This window comes from Zonotrichia leucophrys, chromosome 2 (genome assembly GCF_028769735.1).
Source record: "Zonotrichia leucophrys gambelii isolate GWCS_2022_RI chromosome 2, RI_Zleu_2.0, whole genome shotgun sequence".
Classification (NCBI taxonomy): Eukaryota; Metazoa; Chordata; class Aves; order Passeriformes; family Passerellidae; genus Zonotrichia; species Zonotrichia leucophrys.
Window position 1 is genome coordinate 64028821 of NC_088171.1, and position 15708 is coordinate 64044528.

Below are 15708 nucleotides of genomic sequence, written 5' to 3' on the forward strand. Positions count from 1 at the left end.
GTTACACAACTGGTCCATGTTTGACAAGCAACATTCTGGACAAACTCTAAGAAATTAGAGTTTGACAAAGTATTGAAAGCCTAATTACTGCAAGCTATCTGTTGATGTTTGTCAAAATGTCCTCTATTAACTCTATATTGGGAAAAATGCCCCTCAAGCCAGTATGTAACACATGACCTATCCAGACTGTGATGAATACAACAGGGAGCTGCAGTATGAAAAATGAGATTCTCTGGAAATATCACACAGTTTTGCAGCAACTCCCTTGTACAGCAACTAAATGTTAATGTTTGGAGAACCACTAATGAAGAACAGTCAATCTGCATCAAGTGTGATGTTTGATAATATCACCCATCACAAAAGCGAGCAGTTCTGGTGGTTTATCAGAGTCTCTAAGCAGGCTGTCACTACAGGTACCATACCCAGCATGGGAGACAGCACATTATTGTCTTCGCTTCCTGAGTTCAAAAAGACGTCGAGTGCTTCCTGGTCAGACATGTCCATCAGGTCCATCTGCTCCAGCATGTCCACATTCACCTCCATGGAAGACATACTTCCAATGGGTTCTGCAGGGGAAACAGCACAATGAGTGAACTGACCATCAGCTACACGAGGTTATTACCTACCAAAGCTCCAGAGGCTGCTACAATTGTCTGCAGCAGCAATAATTAAACTTAGGAATGGAAGGAGCCCGCCCACAGGAGCTGCTCAGCAGCCACCTCAGCCCAAATCCAAGAGCACTCTGTGCAATCTTTGTTGTGAAACTAACATCCATTACTGCTTCTGTAAACCAAAACATTTTTAGCAGCAGTATTTATAGCAATAACCTTCTCAGAAATAAGCTGAGATGGGACTCAGGCACAAGGATTGAAACTTTCCATTTTGGAACACTCCTTTTCTATTTTCTCAACCAGAAGTCTTTTTAGAGAAAAGCAAACACATTTAAGGACACAGTCACTAAATGTCAATATACAAGAGACATAGAAATTCAGAAACCAGGATTAATGTTAACAGAGAGCAGTTCTTCTCTCAGATAGTCTAAGAAATTACAGTAGTCTGTAAAACCCAGGCTCATGCCCAGTATTTTCTCTCAGCATGGGTATCTCACATTACTAATTACTCGAGCAAATTACTTATTACTGTCAGTACAGTACTGACAATTTGTAAGTGAAGTAAATACTTGGATGAGCATCTTCTTCCTTGAACAGCTACACATGCAAAGAGGAAACAAGTACCATTCAGGGCCATTCAGACTTAAGTCCACCTGCTGCATTGTATAAAATTATTTAAATGAACAGTTTACTTGTTTATCTAAAAGTAACAATTACATTATTGAAAGCCTTCATAGGTGAACTGAGAATAAATTCTGTAATTTGATTGGGGTATTTTTTTTTCAAATATGCTACAGCTCTGCAGTTTTACATGTACTGCAGGTCCAAGTCTTTCATTGAAACAGTTTCTTTGATACACCCGGGCTCCACATTATCCTAAAAAGCTGAAGTTCCAAATGTTAGGTAGCCTAACACTCAAACAGAGCTGTGTGTCCAGTACCAGCCCATGGCAATGTGCACTTTTAGTCTAAAAGGCAACCTATTACAGAAAGCAGGAGACTCCAACTCAGTTCCTCCCCTGACCATGAATTTAGATTTATATATCCCACCTCCCCTTAGCCACCCATGCAGAGCATCTTGCAGATGAGTATTTATAGCAGTCATGAAGAGAAATAGAAACCTTGGATTGTACTCCCCACTCTGACATTACAAATGACAGCAGAACTGCTCTTGGAGCAGGGACAGAATATCTACATTTTTCCTGCCACATGAATACCTAATTTCCCGCCAGCTTCCTTACCAGTCCAACAATCCCTGCATTTTGGCCTAACAGATGGAAACCTCCCACACAGATTTCCCTGTAATCTCTGGCATTCTTGTGCTTTAACCAGTCCAGAGATGCCAGACTTGTGTAATTTCATAATAAGGAAAGCACTTAATGTGACCTCCTGTGTCCTAATCACACCCAGTGGGAATAGCTGTCACCTGGGAACTGCTTGGAAATGCTACACTGAACTTTTCCCTGCACTTCGCAAAATTTTCTGAGGCATCTCCTTGCCAAATGACAATCCCAGGCTTTGGAACTCCAGTGGACAAAGCAGCTGCCTCCATCCATATTTTTACATAGATGCACTCTTCAGCTGCAGAGAAAACACTGTTCCAGAAGCAGTTCTGTGCTCTGCATCTCCCCAGACAAGGAGCAGAGCCTGACTAATCTTCTAAGGTATCCAGTACCCTAGGGACACCAAGTTTGTTCAAAAGGCTTATCTGAAGTTCCAGTTCTACTGAGGAAGAATTTGGACATTTTTGCTGTGCTTCCTCTGTAAGCACTGCTGGCTCTGCCCGCTCAACAATGATCTCCAGGCTGGGGGGTTTGTACAAAAGGTTTTTACAACTTGCCTCTCCTCTCTGCTATCTGCAAGTATCCTGTGGAAAGGTATTGCTCCATGTCCTGCTGGAAGGCTTCTTCAAAGAACTTCTGGCGCTCCTTCAGCTTCATCTGCTGGGTGTGCTCCATGTCCAAAACCTTCTGTGCATGTTCAGCATCGAGTTCAGCTGAGCACAAAACAAACAGACAAATCAAATATTGCAGGTCCACCCCCCCACTCTCAGAATTTAAAACCTACAGAACCAGTTCAATAAATTCTGACAGACTATTACTGCAATAAAAGGAGCTCTCTGCGCTTTGCAACTGTATTTTAAACCAGGATGGGAATCCCATATTAGGCAGCATAACCTTCACATTAAAGTGATGTCAGAACCATTTATCTCGAGGCAAGATGCAAATTTCCACAGCTGTATAAACAGGAACACCTGAGAGCAGTGTCCATCAACAACTGGGATTTCAGAATCCTGCCAAAAAAACCTGAGGCAATGATGCTTCTGCAGTCATTTGCACCTAATGCACACAAAAGCAACACTTTTCATTTGAACATTGCTGCACATTTCCACCACAATGCAGGTGGCAAGATACATATATGTACATACATATAAATACATATGCATAACATATGTGTGTATGTGCATGTATGCCTGAGATTCTGGCTTTGCCAGCCTTCAGACAGAATGGAAAAACTCCATGAAGAATCCTACATGTACATGCAGCAAAGGAAATATTAGACAGAATTAGGAAATATTAGACAGAATATCATCAAAGGAACTCCTTCCTCTCTGTTTTGCTCCACACTGGACAGAGGGAAAAAGAATTGTGCTGTTTATTGCAGAATAACATCATCTAGAATAAAAATATGTAATTGCTATTCAAGCACTGACTGCAGCCAGACTGTTGGGACATGCTTCAGAAAAATTGCTTTTTAGGAGGAATACATAACCTGGAACCCTTTTCCCAGAGCTCTCTGTTCACTTTTCTGGTGTCATGAGTGCTCTGCTTACAACAAAAAAGGAATTTTCCAGCTGAGCTCCTGATGGAAGGGACGGGGGTGGCGAGAAGAGCTACTGGTCTGTTCCGTTCTGCCCATTAGGGAAAGCTCCAACAAACACCACTGGGTGAAAAATATCCAAGCTTTCACATGCCAGACAGACACAGCTGGAATATGGCATCCACATGGATAAATGCTGAGGGCACATGAGGTTTTCTAGGACAAGCATTGTGTCAGTCTTCCAGGAAAAATGTTATGTTAATGATATTCTACAACACAGACACTCATTAAAAGCATTTACTATTATGGAGATTATTGCCCAAATGCAGAACATGTTTTATTAAACCAGGCAAAACATCAGAGAGCAGTTAATTCACTCTGTTGCCTGCATCAAGGTCACAGTTCATAAACAGAAGCAACTGAACTGTGGCTGATGCCAAAAGAAGCCAGGAAACTGGACTGACACACCAGATATTCATTAAAACATCAGTAAATAAGCAGAAATCTCTCTCTTAAAGGAGATTTCAGAAGCAAAAACATCAGTGTATAAAAGGAATGCATCTTCCCTGAAGGCAACATGTCTTTATTATCAATTACACTGTGGTGTACGATGACTCTGTGTCCCCTGGAGCAACTCCGTTACTGCAGTCCTGGATGATGAGCAATTATTAATAACATTGTCTATGATGCAGAAATGCTATTCAATTGTAATAATAAAAGCCAGAGGCTCTCACAGACAATGGGGATTTTCTGTCTCTCTCATAATATAGTCTGACAGTTTTGCACTCTAGATTGGTAATTCAGGATATTTTTAACCCCAAAACAGAGATGGCATCTCAGTGAGACTTGATACAATCTCTTTGTTGACAATGAGCTCTTTGTTTTTAGATTTTGCCTAAAATGTCCTGTAAACTGTTGAAATTGTCACTGGCCAGAGCCGAATGGCAACAGCTGCCTGCTGTGCTAGCATGTTCCACAGGAAACTGTAAACACATGAGCTGCATAGTCAGATAGAGAGTCAACATCTAGAACCTTGCTGCACGATTTCACGCCCTGCCAGGTGTAGTAAGAGGTGCTTGGCTAAGCAAAACCAAACTGCTGCATCTGGGTTTCTGTTTGTTGTCAGAAATGCTAAGGATGAGAGGTGAAGCCAACCATCAAACATGAAACCAAAGAAAACAGGTGCATTGTTTCTCTCACAGAGCTACTCAGAACTGTGTTTTCCCTAAGCCAAGGGTAGTTTATAAAACACTGAAAAGAGACAGAACTAAAGGAGCTCCAAAAAAGACAAAAGTATCATCCATATGCCATCATACACTGCTCATAGGAATTCCTCCCAGGATGCAAACTGAGACTTGGCACACTTAAAGCATTATTGTATTTTTCCTTTCACCCTAAAAACTGTACTTTTCAATTGGCAATGGCACCTATTTCTCTATCACACTGTGCACAAAATAGAAAAAAAGACAGACTACGGAAAAGGCTAATGCACAATTAGATGCAGACATACAGGAGTTGCCACAATAACCCAAATAAAAGATGACTAATTCCCCACCAGCTATGACTTTTAAGAGAACAGACACTAAAAGCAGGCAATTTTTTCCTAAAATAGTGAACACTTGAGTGCTGAGGCACAGCCTTCTGCACCACACCCAGGAACAGCCCCACAGCTCACCCTGCTCGCCTCAGGTACAGCCCACAGCCTGACTCCCTGCCCCACATCTTCAGGGTTTGAACCAGACACCAGGAGAATCCAAACTCCAAAGGAACAAATGACAATAGCTTCTAGCCATACAGCTCAAGTGTAGAGGACACCATTTCCTGGTATCACACCAAGGTCCGGCTGACACTTCCTACAAATTAAAATTCTGCTGCAGTACCTGAAGTATCTAAGTAACCAACAAAATGACCATTTAATGTTTTAATCTAAAACATTTTCCAGCTATGCACAACAGATTTCCCAAATAAGCTGGAAGAATGACTAAAAAAATAATTAAAATTTTAAAAAATCAGCAACTGACAACACTGGATGTTTACATGGCTAGCACATCTATAGAAAGCGAAGGGAGACGACCCATCCTTTGATCAGCATCGAACTCCGATTTATTGATCCCACTTACACACTTTTATAGTGGTGTTAATTAAGCTTATACATATTACAAAACCCGAGTTCATCACTGGCCACAGATTACACACCAACCCCTCCTTTTGTTTTCAATGCCTGTGGTTTGTTATTGAAACCAAGATTTGTGTTCTCACCCTGATATGAATGGTTCTCAAGGCTTCCATGTTTGTCACTTTTGCTTTCCCATACCTTATCCAAGGACAAGGTATTTACTTGTTATTGAAGACAGGCTTGAGAACTCTTGCTGTTTACAGAAACGTTTCTGAGAAACAGGCTTGGGAACTGCTGCTTACAGCTGCCTTTTACTTTTCCATCAGCTGTATATTTTCATGGCCTTTTTTCCTTCAAGCCATGTCTGAGCAAAATTCTCCAACCCACATCCCTTAGACCAACATGAAAGATGTCAAGTTGTCCAAATGGACTGCTTTTAGTGCTTTTTAGTGATTTCAACACTTCCCTTCAATCAATTTATTACGTAACTTTATATCTCATGTGATGTAGAACCCATAAATGCATCTGGTCTAAAGAGAGAAAGACACACAAAAAAATGCCCCTTTTTCCTCCCTCTACAGTTCATTTGCTTTTTGCAGACTCATCCAACCAAACCATAAAATGCATGCACACATTCTCTGTGGGCTTTTTTTGCTTTTGCTACAGCTATCAAACCTTCAGTGAAGCAGCCCTTCACTGAACTCACTGCTGTTTTTGATGTTCCTCCTATGCTAGGAGAGTTTGAAACTGGCCATGCATGAAGACACGATGGGTGGAGGATAATCCCTTTCCCTGAACTCCTGGCCCCGTTCCCGTGGTGCTGTGTCCCTCCCTGCTGCCAGATGTGCTGCAGGCTGGCACCCGGCTCGCTGCCCATGGAACCCCCAGGAGCCAGGATCATCTCTATGCCCAGTGCCAGAGCCCCCCATCTCCTCCTCTGGGATAGAGCTCTGGCTTCTGGTCCCACCCCCAGGTAGGGAATGACCCCCAAAGCACCAGGCTCCCACCCAGCCGGTCATTTGTCCACCCTGCTGTGCGTCCATCCAGGCTGGAACATCATCACTCGGCCGCGGGATTGTCACAGCCCATCAGCAGGATGGCCACTCACTGAACAACCAAAATCCTTCAAAAACCAGAACAGTAAAATCATGAAAGCAGACGATGCAAGGCAGACAGCCAAGCAGCTTTCTGAGCGCACTATGACTTAGCAACCTCTACTGCAAACTGCCTCGTTACAGACCCCTTCAACTAAAAATATCAAAGGAAGACAAGACACCAGGGAGTGCTTCAAAGGATGCAGTTTCCCTCAAAAATGTTTAAATTATTCTTGACAGAATTTAGAATACATGTTGATGCTGTAAGGGAGAATGTGCAGAGCACTCTTGCAATATAGTCTGCTGACAGGTGGGGAGAGCTGGCAAGATTCAGGGGAAAAAAAAGTAGAATAAGAGATCTAGGTGCGCACAGTCTTTCTTCCACAGAAGAGTGAAAGGAAAACAAGTGAAAACTACAAGTCCTAGGTGTTTTTAAACTCATATTTAACAGTCTCTTTACAAAGAAATTTGGCTTTACCAAAGATATAGTCAAATAATTAAAATTTAAAAAATTAAGTCCTGATTGACTAGAATGTGAAATCAGGATTTCACTCAATGACAGAAAGATCATCTGTGTTTGAAAAAAAACCACTGTTCCAAATGAGATTTACTGTCTGCCAACTACCAAAAGCCTGCACATTCATGAAGAAATGTTTTACTACAATTATAAAAAAAAATCAGTCATTAAAAATGACTGTATGTACTGCTTGATAATACCTAACTAGGGTTTTTATAGATTGCATCAGAATATGAAAACTCTAGTCAAGAAAAAAACTAGTGCAGAGAGATCATCTTTAACATTTCCCAGCAAGCAGTTTCAACAAGTTGGCTTACCTGAAAAAACTCTCTTTAAGCAAAGAAAAAAAAAAAAAAGCTTGCTTGAAATCCTTGGTATATAAAGGATAGGCCTAAATATATATCAGAACAAACTACAGAAAATAGGTGCTTGTGTACAGCAGGATTCCAGTTACCAATGCAGCACCTGGAGGAAGAGGCAGCTTCCAACCACTGTGACAGGAAACAGCTTGGGAAAAGGTTTTCACAGAACTCCAACCTTTATCTGGCTACCAGGAAATCATCATAGTTAAGAGACACTAAAAATATGCTCCACCAAAGAGCAAATGCACAAACCGAGTCCTAAAAATGTAAATTCATCTAGGATTTAAAAAAATAAAAATTAAAATCACATTTGTGATTAAAAATACGCCAGGCTGAGGGGACTGCTCTGCAAGGTGACCCACTCCATAATGGAGTCTCATTTTAGAACTAGATTTACTGTGGTTCATAAATTTTTGCTCAGTTCATTTGTCATTAAAAACATCCCAAAACTTGAGTGCATTTGCCTATTTCTTAATTTAAGAAAAATTAGGAGCAGACAATTTTTTTATGCCTGCAAATGTGGTAAGCCAGAATGACTTTAGAAAAGTTTTAATTGGTTTTAACTATAGTCAAAATTACCATGGACATACAGTTCTTCAGCAGATTAAGGGTGGGGTTTTTCCACACTTGCTTCATGTCATGCAAAGCATGGAAATGTTACAGCAAAAGCTTTGGAGGGGGATTCTCTCCTTCAGGCACATGCCTGACGGCCTCTGGGTTAACAAATCTGCAACCCACCATCTCCCACTTTTCTGGTACAAAGTTCTTTATGGTCATGGGTGTTCAATGACAACATGTGTCTTTCTTGAAGACAGAATTGAGCAATGTGATGTCAGTGGGATGTGAGTACTTGAGAGCCTTCCTCAGCTTACACCAGGACAGGCTCTCTTAGCAAGCATGTCTTCTCCCTCCATGATTTATCCTTTAGTCAGATTCCCACCCAAGTGAAAGAGAATAAAAAGTGCAAGGGAACGAGGGAAGGATAACATTAACTGAACCATTATGCAGAAAGTACCAAAAAAAAAAGAAAAAAAAAAAAAGAAAAAAGCAGCAAGCATCTGAGTTCACACCCTTTTTTCCTGCCTCCCCATAAACCCACCTAAGTATGCAAGAAAAAGAATTCAGTTAGTGAGCTGCAAAGTATGCACTTCGACTATAAATAAACCTGACAATGTCACACGTACCTTCAGTACATTTAAGTTTATTTGTGAAAATTATCTGGCTTTAAAACTTTGCCACACACTGATGAAAAATCTCACTACTACAGAAATTGTACCTGAAAACAGCACAAATGATTCAGCACAATTCTACTGTCATGAAATGCAGTATTTTATGCATATGCTCTCCAATTACTGCTTTTTCCGCCTTACTTCAAAAATACTGATTTTCAAATGGAAAAAACTAATCGATAGCAAATCTAAACCCAAAGTACTTAAAATACAAACCACAGCACTGCAGCATTCTATTCATGTTTCCAAAGGTCCATGAAACTGTTCCAAATAAGATTAATAACATCCCATTGTCTGAGTACAAATTGATCTATCGAACAATTTAATGACTATTTTCCTTTCCAAAAACATAACCACTCTTGCTTTGGAATTAGAAGGATTTCAAAGACAGGAAAGTAGCTTCTGCTGCTACAAGAATAATGCCAATCTTAACCTTTGCACAGCTGTGAGCTATTTGCCTTCTAGACCAAATTATGTGCATGTGCAGCCACGTAAATTAATGATGAGATACTGTTGTGCTGTCACAACACATTGTGCACAGGCTGAAAACACGAGTTTCACGACATGGCAAACCAGCTGGCAGGTACCAGCTTTTACTTGTCCCTAAGAACAACACCCAGCTCCAAACTCCTGATGCAGTGGAACTACCCTTCACCCAAACTCTGCCCATTTCAGACAAGCAGAACAACACCACTGAGCGCTGAACTAAGTGTTGCCTCTAAAAGTGAAGGCAACACAATGTTTGCCTTCTTTCCCAATAACTAAAAATAAGGGTTTCACTCCATAAACTGCTTTCATAATAATCACTTTTCTGACTGAATATGCAATTTCTACCCCTCTCTTCAGAGGGAGGGGTAGATCCTGTCCAACACTCCTAGAGGCCTTCAGAGCCAAAAGGAATGAGCTGCAGATTTACAGTCTCAATACAGTTCAGTCTAACCTCACTTACTTTACATTGATAGTGAAATATTTTAGACATGAGGAGGGATTTTGGTTTTTTGGAAGACAAATTTTAATATAAGTTTTAGGTTAACATGACCAATAACTGCTAAATCAGAACAAGGGAGGAAAAAAAAAAAGAAAGAAACCTCCTTTTTACAGAATAATCACATAACTGTAACTAGTTGATAGAGAATTTGATTTTTTCACATGCTTGGTAAAGCATTCCGTATTTATTATGCAGACTATATTTGGTAAGAGATCATAGAAACACATCACAGAATCATAGAATGAATTCTAGATAAAATAATTGAGCTGGAAGGGACCTCAGGCATCATTTAGTTCCAACCCTCTGCCATGACCTGCCACTAGACCAGGTCACTCAGAGCTCCATCCAACCCGGATGGACACTTCCAAGGAATAGGCATTTGCAGCTTCCCTGGGGAACCTGTTCCAGTGTCTCACCACCCTTGCAGTAAAGAATTTGTCCTTAATATCAAATCCAAACCTACTCTCTTACATTTGGATCCACTGCTCCTTGTCCTGTCACTACATGCTCTTGTAAAAAGTCACTCCTCAACTTTCTCGCCTTGTTTTTCCTGTAGGCTCCCTCCAGGTACTGGAAGACCACAATTAGGTCACCCCAAAAGCCTTCTCTTTTCAAACTGTACAATCCCAGTTCTATCCATCTTTCCTAGTAGGGGAGGTGCTCCATCCCTCTAATTTTGGTGGGCGCTTCTGGACTTGCAATTTCTTTCCTTCTTTCTATTTTAAGCTAATTCACAGGTGAGAAACTGTACAAACTAAACTAAATATTCACACAGTCAAAACTGCAGGATCATCAGTGAAATAACACTCCCACAGGAAGAAGAAGCCTTATTTGTTTATGTCAAAATTTCATATGTAAAAACATTTTAAAAAGACCATAAGCCAATCATTATATCAGTAGCGCACACAACATGCTTGAAATATTTATTTTTTCTTGACAACTCAGTCTATTTCCCATTCAATTTCTGTCAAAACAATTTCTCCAATGCAAGCAAAAAAATTTGCTATTCATTCATGCAATTAATGCTGAGCTTATTTCTTAGAAAAAAAACCATTAGATTACAAATCTAGTCCAGTTCAACACTGTTTGATTAACATCCCAAATGAATCACACTACAGATTTTCTTTAGAAATCCTAGTGATGAGCAAACACTTTTGTTTGATATCATTAGTGAAACAATATCTGAAATAGCGTTCCCTCTAACAAACCCGCATCCAGGAGCATCCAAACACGAGGGGATTCATTTGCTAACAGACAGCTATTAGAGATGTGTTACCAGCTGAGGAATTTTAAATTACATGCAGTCTTTCATATTCATTACACATGGAGTATGAGTTATGACAGACCAGATTATTTTAAAAATCCACATTTATTCTCAAATGCAAAGCAAAGATGCCATCATTCTTTTTAAAAAAGGAACATATACCAGTGTTATTTGCAAGTAAAGCCAATTTGCAACATTAGCAATGGCATGTCTTTTCCATACTTATTATAACACTGTAAGACAGATCTCTTCAAGCTACATTACAATAGTCTCTTATAAAAGTGTTTTTCAATCAATGGGTTGCTTTTAAATTCAGCCAATTGGACAGTAACAATTATATAGGCACAATAAAAGGAAGACAACCAAAACAAAAATTGTACTACATTTCAAACAGAACAATCTGGCTGCACATAAAGCCATATTTTCAGAATACATGATGTCATGGTTTGAGCTTGGCACAGAGTTAGTGTCCTCTATGAAAATGCTTCACTCTGGTGTCTGTTGTGAGATGTGACTAGGAATAAGCAAAACAGGCTCTAACTTAAACATAAAGAACACTTTATTACTTAAAACTACAGGAAAAATAGGGAAAGACTATAAGAAAAAAGAAAAAAATTGAAAACTTTACAAAAAAAACTATTCTCTTCTTCTCTCACCACTTGACTTTCTCAATCTAATACATTTTCTCAAAACAACTGCCCAGCCTTGGCCCCACACGTTAGTATACTCAAATTGCAGTTCATGAAGAGGAAAGGAGTCTTTCTCGTTCTATAAGCTTCTCCTAAAAACACACTGAAACTTCGTGTGCTTCTTTGTCACTTCAGCACCGCCTGAGAAAAAAAGTCTCTTTGCTGCTTGTAACATTTTCTTTCTATGCTCAGTGTTCTCACCACTGAGACATGGCTAGAGCTGCTTTTAGGGTTGTCTTTCAAGGATGCTTTGTCTCACTCCAAAAAGGCACAGTCTCTGCTTTTGGGACATCTGTCCCCCCCATATTTTTCCAACCCCCTGGGGCCGGGGGGTCCTCACGAAGAACCTTCCTGGTTTTGAGGCACTGCCTCCCCCTAAATGCAGTCTGTGTCACAGGAACAACTGAGTCTATAGCTACGAGAAAAGTTTAGCTAAAAGGCTACTCTAAATCATCTCTCTCTATCTAATCATCTCTACATTCTTCGGGCTAGGTCATCTCATCTCTCATCTCTCTTCTTATTCAGCTTCGAGGAGGATTAGTATTTTTGTAAGGCCCCAATCATGCAAGAAAGGGTTAAAAGTTTTCAGTTTCTGTCTGTCTTGAGACGAGATAATACTTCTACACGTGCTGCTGCTGCGGCCGGCCGCTCTCCCTCCCGGGGGGGGGGGGGGCTGGCTGCCCGATGTCTCGATGTTTCTTGGGGCTCTTCTACTCTTCCATCTTTGAAAGCCCCTCACCCCCATCTCTGTCCAGGCCCCGGGCCTACCGCATGGCGGCCCCTCCCCCGCCCAGCAGCAGCGGGCCGGGCGGGGGAAGGGATCTGACCTCTTCGCCCGACGATGTCCAAAAGAGGAAGTGCCAAGGGCAGTGCCTTGCTTTTAACCCCTGTGTATTCTCGGAGGTGTGTCTAAACCCCACTGGCCACACCGGACGCCAGTCTCAAACCCAAAACCTTCATTGGTTTGACCACAGCTTCTCAGAATTCTCACTCCTTCCTGGTCAAACCACGACACTCCACCCTTCACTTTCTGAGAATACACTTTCTAAAATTATCAACAAAATTACAAAACACTTCTACACAACAATACTTTAGATTCACTATCTATCTACTTTAACTTAGTACATGCTTTTCTTATTCTTCTCGGTCTCATCTCACAGCTTTATCTCATCATTCTCTTGTGATTCGATTCCCGGTCAGGGAACCAAAAAATGTCATGGTTTGAGCCTGGCACAGAGCCAGTGCCCTCCATGAAAATGCTTCACTCTGGTGTCTGTTGTGAGATGTGACTAGGAATAAGCAAAACAGGCTCTAACTTAAACATAAAGAACACTTTATTACTTAAAACTACAGGAAAAATAGGGAAAGACTATAAGAAAAAAGAAAAAAATTGAAAACTTTACAAAAAACTATTTTCTTCTTCTCTCACTACTTGACTTTCTCAATTTAATACATTTTCTTAAAACAACTGCTCAGCTTTGGCTTCACACGTTAGTATACTCAAACTGCAGTTCATGAAGAAGAAAAGAGTCTTTCTCGTTCTATAAGCTTCTCCTGGAAGCACACTGAAACTTCGTGTGCTTCTTTGTCACTTCAGCACCGCCCGGAAAAAAAAAAGTCCTTTTGCCGCTTGTGACATTTTCCTTCCATGCCCAGTGCTCTCACCACTGCGCATGGCTAGAGCTGCTTTTAAAGTTGTTTTTCAAAGATGCTTTGTCTCACTCTAAAAAAGCACAGTCTCTGCTTTTGAGACATCTGTCTCCCCCATATTTTTCCAACCCCCTGGGGCCGAGAAGTCCTCACGAAGAACCTTCCTAGTTTTGAGGCACTGCCTCCCCCTAAATGCAGTCTGTGTCACAAGAACAACTGAGTCTATAGCTACGAAAAAAGTTTAGCTAAAAGGCTACTCTAAATCACTTCTCTCTTCATCTAATCATTTCTACAATCTCTGGGCCAAGTTATCTCATCTCTCATCTCTCTTCTTATTCAGCTTCGAAGAAGATTAGCATTTTTGTAAAGCCTCAGTCATGCAAGAAAGAGTTAAAAGTTTTCAGTCTCTGTCTGTCCTGAGACGAGATAATACTCCCACACGTGCTGCTGCTGCGGCCGGCCGCTCTCCCTCCCGGAAGAAAGAGAGAGAGGGGGAGGCTAGCTGCCCGATGTCTCGATGTTTCTTAGAGCTCTTCTACTCTTCCATCTTTGAAAGCCCCTCACCCCCATCTCTGTCTAAGCCCCGGGCCTACCGCATGGCCGCCCCTCCCCCGCCCAGCAGCAGCGGGCTGGGCGGGAGAAGAAATCTGACCTCTTCGCCCGACGATATCCCAAAGAAGAAGTGCCAAGAACAGTGCCTTGCTTTTAACTCCTGTGTATTCTCAGAAGTGTGTCTAAACCCCACTAGCCACACCAGACGCCAGTCTCAAACTCAAAACTTTTATTGGTTTGACCACAGCTTCTCAGAATTCTCACTCCTTCCTGGTCAAACCACGACACATGACTATATTTTCACAGTTAAAATTCCTCATTTTCTGCTATGGAAAGGGATTATATAGCAGAAAACAGGGCATCTGACATTAAGTGCAGAAATATACACAGTGTGCTTTCTCCACACAACATTTTTATCTTTAAAATTAAAATGTGAAAAACAGTTTAGTTAGCACTTGGGCTGTGATTCAGAGGTAAGGCAATATTCAGTGTGTCAGTTCTAAGGAAAGGACATTGAGTTTTAAATTTTTAATGAAACCTTTTATGCTTTCTCCTATGCATCTAGTTTTCATATACTCACAGCCAATTCCACTTGCTTCTTCATTTTTTACAGAATATTAAATGGTCTATAGCTGAGAAATAACAAACCATAACAAAAAAGCAGCCCTGACAGAACTTTCAACTTGCAAAATATTAGCTGTCATTAAACAGACCAATTAAAAGAATAAATTTCTTTTGATAAACTTGAAAAATATTTGAGATAAAACTTTTGAAGGAGAAAAAAAGAAAGTCTTGAAAGATGATCTGCTCCCACTGGCTTGCTGACTTATTTGTGTGCTATCTTCAAAGTGTTCAAACTTGCAATTCTGAAGGTAGACTAAAAGTCATCTTTATCTACAGCCAAAGCCCTTCCATATTTTTACTGCCAATTCAGAACAGTTTCTGCAACTTTGACATGTCTGTTTGCTTCCTAAAGGATTTAAGGGCAAACCTTGAGGAGCAAACCATACAGCGTGGGGCACACAGGAAGAAAACCAAAACCTTTCCTTTTTCACAGTTTGTAAACCACAACAGGAAAGTGCATGGCTGCCTTCACCTCCTTCTTTTGTTCAAGCCTGAGGAATGATCTAGATCTCCCAGGATTCCATGTGCTAGCCAACATTTGTTACTAATAAGAGGGGAAGCTACCAGGTCTCAACATACCAGTAGCTTTCAGATTTTTTCCTCTCATACAAGTTTTAACTGCAACCATGTTCACTCAAAACTATTTCTGCTGTTTAGTCATGAATTCATCAATGGCAGCACTAGGCACAAATCAACAGTGTAATTTTAAACTTGTGCTTATTCTGGTTTAGCTTGCAGTAACAGATAAATTGATTACAAAATTTGCTATTCAAATCATACTGATTTAAAAAAGCACATTATTAATATTTCAAGTACTGGAGTAGGCTGGTTTAAAGGTAGTACAAAAAACTAGCAGGTCTTTTGTCACGTGTGCCTTATCTAAGATCGTAACATCATTAGGTTAATAGATTATTTTAAATAAATAATACATAGAAATTAATGGGCTAATGGAAACAATCAGAGTAATTTATTAGCATTAAATACATCTAGACAAGCTGTCCACTGGTTAACATCACTAACCAGGTCACCTGAACACTCAAAGGAAGAGCACAATTAATAGCTAAGACTTTTGTCTTATTTGATGTTCAGTTTTTCACCTGCTTTTCATTGGGAGGAATTGTTACCACTAAAACAGGACAAAAATTCCTAGGTCTCTCAGTTGCTTGACCCAACACCTCAATGAATACATGCAA

General features: G+C 40.6%; 1 protein-coding gene across 2 annotated transcripts in view; it reads right to left on the reverse strand.

Moving 5' to 3' along the window:
* Positions 1 to 15708, reverse strand: part of DTNBP1 (dystrobrevin binding protein 1) — a 67560-nt gene that overhangs the window by 3541 nt on the left and 48311 nt on the right. For both annotated transcript variants that reach the window (XM_064705210.1, XM_064705211.1), the window contains exons 8-9: positions 2451 to 2606; positions 423 to 566 (exon numbers count right to left, since the gene is read on the reverse strand). In XM_064705210.1, coding sequence (XP_064561280.1) covers positions 423 to 566; positions 2451 to 2606 — 300 coding nt within the window. The remainder of the gene's footprint in view (positions 1 to 422; positions 567 to 2450; positions 2607 to 15708) is intronic.